This window comes from Salvelinus sp. IW2-2015, linkage group LG18 (assembly GCF_002910315.2).
Source record: "Salvelinus sp. IW2-2015 linkage group LG18, ASM291031v2, whole genome shotgun sequence".
Classification (NCBI taxonomy): Eukaryota; Metazoa; Chordata; class Actinopteri; order Salmoniformes; family Salmonidae; genus Salvelinus; species Salvelinus sp. IW2-2015.
Window position 1 is genome coordinate 1,693,792 of NC_036858.1, and position 7,344 is coordinate 1,701,135.

A 7,344-nucleotide genomic window follows, 5' to 3' on the forward strand; every position below is an offset into this window, starting at 1 on the left:
GAGGTGGACTGGTGGTAATCCTCATGTGTAAGTATCAATCTGTTGAAGCACTCCCATGCCATTCACTAACACAGGGAATGGCACCAGGAACCATGTGTTTTCTTCTGAGAAGAAACGCTACAGTTGAAAAGCAATTTGTCTATTTTATATGTCAAGCTTATCATTGATCAAATGGGATGTGTCTGTGAGAGGAGAAGATTCTCTCTGTGTGTGTTTTTTTTTTTTTAAGTCCTGAAGTAACCTGTTTTTGGAATTGGGCTTATGACTCACCCTTAGCTTTCTGAATCACATTAAGCTCTTAAGGATGTCGAGCCTTTTCCCATTTTACGCCCAGACGCTCAGGACAAGACTCAGTGTTTCCAATCTGGAGCTAGGGACATGGTTCATGCATCTGTTTATGACGCCTTCTCCCCTTAACGAATCAGCAGCCCTTCTTTATTCTTCACCCCTCCATCCACTTACTCCCCAACCAATTTGAGATCAAATCTTACCGGGGAAAGATGAATGAGTGTGTTTCCCTGTACAGCATGTATCGTGTTTATTCAGTAGTTGTGTATCGCACTCCATGTGCCACAGATATTGACAAGGAGGAGTCATGAATATGCATACGGATCTGTTCCATTAGAGGGAGAAGTCATGCTCATTCAGGGGCCTTATAATGCAGGCCAGTTGGCATAATTCAAAAAGCAGAAATTCCTGCACATTTCCCGAAGATTCACTTTTATATTCCAAATATCAACATATTGATAATCAACTGGCTTTCATCATAGAAAGACAATTGAGTTGGTTAGATTTCATGGTTGTGTCATGTGTGTCCCTACCACTCCCACAACCATGGAATCTAACCAACTCAAATGTCATTTGATAATGACATTGATCAGTTGGTAATCAATACATAAAACACTGTACATTCTAAACAGGCTGCATCCTAATATTAGAAAGTGTCTCATCTTTATCTTGTCCTTTGTGCACTAATTGACCGAAAAATGCATCCGCTGTTTTTTCAGTGCAGAGTAAGGAAAGGACAAAAGCACAGGTACCTCATGTACTCAGTTGAGGTGTAGGCCTGGGACCATTTACTCTGTTGAGGTGTAGGCCTTGGACCATGTACTCTGTTGAGGTGTAGGCCTGGGACCATTTACTCTGTTGAGGTGTAGGCCTGGGACCATTTACTCTGTTGAGGTGTAGTCCTGGGACCATTTACTCTGTTGAGGTGTAGGCCTGGGACCATTTACTCTGTTGAGGTGTAGGCCTGGGACCATTTACTCTGTTGAGGTGTAGGCCTGGGACCGTGTTACTCTGTTATGTGTAGGCCTGGGACCATGTACTCTGTTGAGGTTGTAGGTCTGGACCCTTTACTCTGTTGAGGTGTTAGCCAGGGACCATTTACTCTGTTGAGGTGTAGACCGGGACCATGTACTCTGTTGAGGTGTAGGCCGGGACCATTTTACTCTGTTGCAGGTGTAGGTCTGGGACCATTTACTCCTGTTGAGGTGTTTAGGCCTGGACCATTTACTCTGTTTGAGGTGTAGGCCTGGGACCATTACTCCTGTTGAGGTGTAGGCCTGGGCCATTTACTCTGTTGAGGTGTAGGCCTTTGGGGAACCATGTACTCTGTTGCAGGTGTAGGCCTGGACCATGTACTCTGTTTTGAGGTGTAGGCCTGGGACCATTTACTCTGTTGAGGTGTAGGCCTGGGACCATGTACTCTGTTGAGGTGTAGGCCTGGGACCATGTACTGTGTTGAGGTGTAGGCCTGGGACCATTTACTCTTTTGATGTGAAGGCCTGGGACCATGTACTGTGTTGAGGTGTAGGCCTGGGACCATTTACTCTGTTGAGGTGTAGACCAGGGACCATTTACTCTGTTGAGGTGTAGACCTGGGACCATTTACTCTGTTGAGGTGTAGACGGCTCCCGCCAGTACCCCGAGCCCAATCTCCCCAATGAAGGTGCCGCCAACTTCCTGTGGCCTAGGGAGCGCTATTTGTCTGGTTGCGTAGCAGAAGGCTGGCACACAGGACCAGTAAGCTTTGTTGGCACGGTTTAAATCCCATTATGTCTTAACTTGATCCTTAAATCCTCAGTCAGCTCCCCATCTGTCAGTTTATTTCATCCTCAATCAGAGCAGTCTGTCTGTCTGTCTGTCTTGGACAACAGATGCATATTAATAATCCAGTTTGTTGTCTTGTCAGGAAGCCATGTTGAAAACATCAATACAGTGATGATTGAAAAGAACTGCACGTTTCAGTATTCGTTATAAACATTGTGAAAGTTTGAAGTTAGTGAGTGTCTTACTGAGTGGTTAGAACCTACAAATATTTCCCTTAAACTCTGATTAGGGGATAGAAGTGTACTTTTCATTAGTGCATGATAGTAGGTGTGTAACCCAACCCCCCAGGCACTTCATATGGGGCCCGTTAGAGCCAGCTATCCTCTCTGAGGAGAGACGGATGAGAGGAGTGGGAGGGAGGATGGAGAAGTGTCAAATTAGGAGAGACCGGAAGAAAGAAACAACAGGATGGAAAAACATGTTAAGTAAACTGTGAAAGAAACCGTGGAAAGTGTAGAGTTCGACATGAGGCGGTGAAGTGCTGTGCATAACATTTGTGGTTCACACTAGGGGATGTGTTTCCTTTAAGTCTGTTGAATTGATCTTTCGGGTAACAAAACCAGTTGAGGACACCTTAGAGATAAAACATCTACCACGTTGTCACACAGGAAACCTGTGGCATTCAGTAGTTAAATTCAATGCACTCCTGTTTGAAGAGTGTTTTTGAAAATACTTAGTTCAATGTGTCTCTACACAGGGACTTTGATCAATACCAAAATAATATAAGGTTTAATAAACACAAACTTAAACATTCTGACTGTTCAGACTGGACCTTGAAGGCCACCATCACCACCCTGCTAGAGCAGCTGTCCACATTGCTGTGTTTTCAAAAGATTTCATCATGAATCTCTTTTGATCATCATTTTTCCATAATAAAATATCAACTTAATTTAGATTTAGCTCCATCAGTGGTTAAAAATGTCCCATGAAAAAGTTATTGCGGTTACTTGACCCTAAAGTGGAAGATAAACATACAGTGCATTCGGAAAGTATTCAGACCCCTTGACTTTTTCCACATTTTGTTACGTTACAGCTTTATTCTAAAATGGATTTCCCTCATCAATCTACACACAATACCCCATGTGTTGCGTCTTCGTTCTGAAGGTAGGTAAGGAGTCAAGCACAGGAGAGCAGAGATGTCAATGTAGCGTATTTTAATAGGCAAGTCCAAAAACGGTACAGGTACAATCACAAAAAAAAAACGCCAGAGACAATGGGAACTCACAGTTACTCATGGAAGGAGAAAAAAAACCAACGCTCCTTACTATAATAAACACATGTGAATAAACTGAGGAAAGCCTCCACAAGCAACTTGAAAATAATCCCACACAAACCTAAGTGGGGAAACAGGGGTAAATATACACACAGGAATTAAAGCAAATGAAAACCAGGTGTGAATGAACCAAAGATAAAACAAACAGAAAAATAAAAATGGATCGGTGATGGCTAGTAGGCCGGCGACGCCGACCGCCGAGCACTGCCCGAACAAGGAGAGTGACCAAGAACCCGATGGTCATTCTGACAGAGCTTCAGAGTTCCTTTGTGGAGATGGGAGAACCTTGCAGAAGGACAGCCATCTCTTCAACACCACCAATCAGGCCTTTATGATTGAGTGGCCAGACGGAAGCCACTCCTCAGTAAAAGGCACATGACAGCCCACTTGGAGTGTGCCAAAAGGCACCTAAAGGACTCTCAGAACATGATGAAACCAAGATTGAACTCTTTGGCCTGAATGCCAAGAGTCACGTCTGGAGGAAACCTGGCACCATCCATACAGTGAAGCATGGTGGTGGCAGCATCATACTGTGGGGATGTTTTTCAGCGGCAGGGACTGGGAGACTAGTCAGAATAGAGGGAAAGATGAATGGAGTACAGAGAGATCCTTGAAAACCTGCTCCAGAGCGCTCAGGACCTCAAACTGGGGCGAAGGTTCACCTTTCTTTAGGACAACAACCCTAAGCACACAGCCAAGACAACACAGGAGTGGCTTCGGGACAGGTCTCTGAATGTCCTTGAGTGGCCCAGCCAGAGCCCGGACGTGAACCCAATCAAACAGCTCTGGAGAGACCTGAAAATAGCTGTGCAGCGACGCTCCCCATCCATCCTGACAGAGCTTGAGAGGTTCTGCAGAGAAGAATGGAAGAAACTCCCCAAATACAGGGGTGCCAAGCTTGTAGCGTCATACCCAAGACTCAAGGCTGTAATCACTGCCAAAGGGTCTTTAACAAAGTACTGTTTATTTTTTTAGTAATTTACAAAACTGACCAAAAAACGTTTTTTTCTTTGTCATTATGGGGTATTGTGTGTAGATTGATGAGCAAAAAAACAATTGAATACATTTTAGAATAAGACTGTAATGTAACAACATGGAATAAGTCAAGGGGTCTGAGTACTTTCCCAATGCACTGTAAGTCCAGTTTCATTTCCTTAAAGGGGAATGGAAACACTTTAGGAAATAAACCTCACGTTCTAAATTCTAATGGTTTCCATTCCCCTTTAATGTCATTAAAAGAAACCTCCAACTGTAAAACCTCCAACTGTCTCTCATTCCTGCTCCGAGTATGTAACGGGCTGGACCCAGCGTCTCTGGAGCGCTATGAGTAACACAAGCCTTCATTGGCTAAAGCGCAGCCCAGTGTTTACAATTGAGTCAGATGCGTTGCGTTATAATTTCCTATTCGCCCTGCGCCGCCATAACAAACGGAGATGGGGGATAGGCAACCACCCGGCTCTGCTCCACTCCGCTCCAAATAGCATCCTATTCCCTATCTAATGCACTACTTTTTTCCCCCTTCCTCTATTGGCCCTAATCAAAAGTAGTATATAGGGAAAATACACCTTGCAATCTGAGAGTATGACATCAGAGAAACATTCAACAAGGCTCCGGTGGTGTCTGCTGGCCTAGTATATTATTCTCTGTGACTAATTTGGATCATTATTATTGATGAGCGTGCGCCAGGCGGCTCTGTGAGGTAAAGTGGCACAGTGACCGCTGCCTCTCTCTCTGACCGCCTGACTCAGCGATCTGACAAGCTAATCCATGTTTAATGAAAGGACATCAGGAGTGTCTGCCACTGTAAATGACCACTAGACCATTATTAGGGGGGGATGGAGGGGGAGATTTTCAGGTCTAGTGCTTTCTAATGCAGCTGCTTCAGATGTCATATGATGTCATTTCCATATGATTAGTGTGCATTAAATCAGTTTAGGTTTTAATTCTGGGAGTCATAAGTTATGAGCTGTGACTTCCCTCAGCGTTGAGGACATATGCAAATGAGAGAGTCTTCTGAAGTGGCAGGGAGAGCATGAGAGCCAGAGATAAGGAGGGAGTGGTTACTTAAAGAGAGAGAAAGATAGTGTTCCTGTGTGTGCATGCAGGTGTGTGAAAGGAAGTGTATGTAATTGATTGTATTTTTATTTCGGGGGGGGTTTATCAAGAAGGGGCTTAGGTGGTGTGTGTGTGGAAGGGGGCGTGGCAATGGGTGCAGTCAGCACATGGACACAAACATTTTAGAGGCCCCCATCTCTACACCCCCATCTTGGCGGTGTAGAGAAACGTAAGCATTTTTAAGCCATTTCTTCATGGTTTTAGACATTTTCAATTCTCCTTGACTGTCTATTTTGGTGCTTGTTAGTTCTCAAAGATTAGATTATTGGAAAAGATATAGGTCCTTTATATTTTCTAGACACTTTTATATCTGATTTTGGTCGTTTAAATTTACACTGAAAGTGTTTTCCCATCACGAAAATGTATCATAAAAAGAAAAGTATGTTTTTTAATTTTGATTGACTGTTCGGACAGTAAAAAATGTTAGGTGGCCCAGCTAAGGGTTTCAGTGGCAGGAAAGTCCCTGTGGGTGATCAGTGAGTTTGAGAAGGTAGCGATGTGACGGCAGATGGTGGTGTGAAGTGACACTGATACGGTTAGCGATGTGAAGGCAGATGGTGGTGTGAAGTGACACTGATACGGTTCCTGATGAAGCAGATTGGACCGAACGAGATTCCGTGCTGTACATAAAGCATGAGGTATGATTTATCCATCGTAGCTGCCACGAGGACAGCCAGAACAGACGCTCCTGTCCTGATGAATAGTTTAAAATGTAAAATACATAAATATTGGATGAAACAAAGATATTGTTCCAGTCAGATCAATTCTGGAGCACACCCTGATAGGATGATCATCCATTGATGATCAATGAAACACTGATATATGATCAGGATTAAGGAGAATTGTGGTGATGTGTAGAAGGCCCGATGTAAACAAACCAAGCTAAACACGTAGATTTCAGCTCTATGGCCAGCAGTCATTCTACGAAGTTCTGACCGTCAGCACCATGGCCAGCGGACATACCGGGTGTTCCGAAGTTCTGACCGTCAGCACCAAGGCCAGTGTTCATACAGTACCGGTGTTCCGAAGTTCTGACCGTCAGCACAAGGCCAGTGTTCATACAGTACTGGTGTTCCGAAGTTCTGACCGTCAGCACCAAAGGCCAGTGTTCATACAGAACCGGTGTTCCGAAGTTCTGACCGTCAGCACCAAGGCCAGTGTTCATACAGTACCGTGTTCGAAGTTCTGACCGTCAGCACCAAGGCCAGTGTTCATACAGTACGGTGTTCCGAAGTTCTGACCGTCAGCACCAAGGCCAGTGTTCATACAGTACTGGTGTTCCGAAGTTCTGACCGTCAGCACCAAGGCCAGTGTTCATACAGTACTGGTGTTCGGAAGTTCTGACCGTCAGCACCAAGGCCAGTGTTCATACAGTACTGGTGTTCCGAAGTTCTGACCGTCAGCACCAAGGCCAGTGTTCAGTACAAGTACTGGTGTTCCGAAGTTCTGACCGTCAGCACCAAGGCCAGTGTTCATACAGTACTGGTGTTCCGAAGTTCTGACCGTCAGCACCATGGCCAGCGGTCATACCGGAGATCCGAAGTTAAGACCGTCAGCACCATGGCCAGCGGTCATACGAGAGATCCGAAGTTCTGACCTTCAGCACCACATGACAGTAGACAGCGACCAGTCAGGTCTTACTGAAGCCACTCTGCACTCGGAGGATAAAGACTGGAAGGTCTACACAGTTTCTTCACCTTAGTGCAAATGAAGGAGATAAAGAGAGGAAAGCCTATAGGTTGTTATTAATAAACGTCCCAATAAGGTGCAGAACGAGACCCCCAGCGTGGCTAAAACCCGCATGCCGTTATTATTGGCTGTAATATGATCACCTCTTATGGAGC

The 7,344-nt window shown here is 44.9% G+C and overlaps 1 protein-coding gene across 1 annotated transcript in view; it reads left to right on the forward strand.

The window, feature by feature from the left end:
- The window catches only part of LOC111977507 (2-oxoglutarate and iron-dependent oxygenase domain-containing protein 3-like), a 26,246-nt gene extending 19,150 nt beyond the window's left edge, over positions 1-7,096 (forward strand). Inside the window, exon 9 of the mRNA XM_070448215.1 lies at positions 6,904-7,096. Within this exon, the coding sequence (XP_070304316.1) occupies positions 6,904-7,096 (193 nt within the window). The remainder of the gene's footprint in view (positions 1-6,903) is intronic.
- The last annotated feature ends 248 nt before the right edge of the window (positions 7,097-7,344 follow it).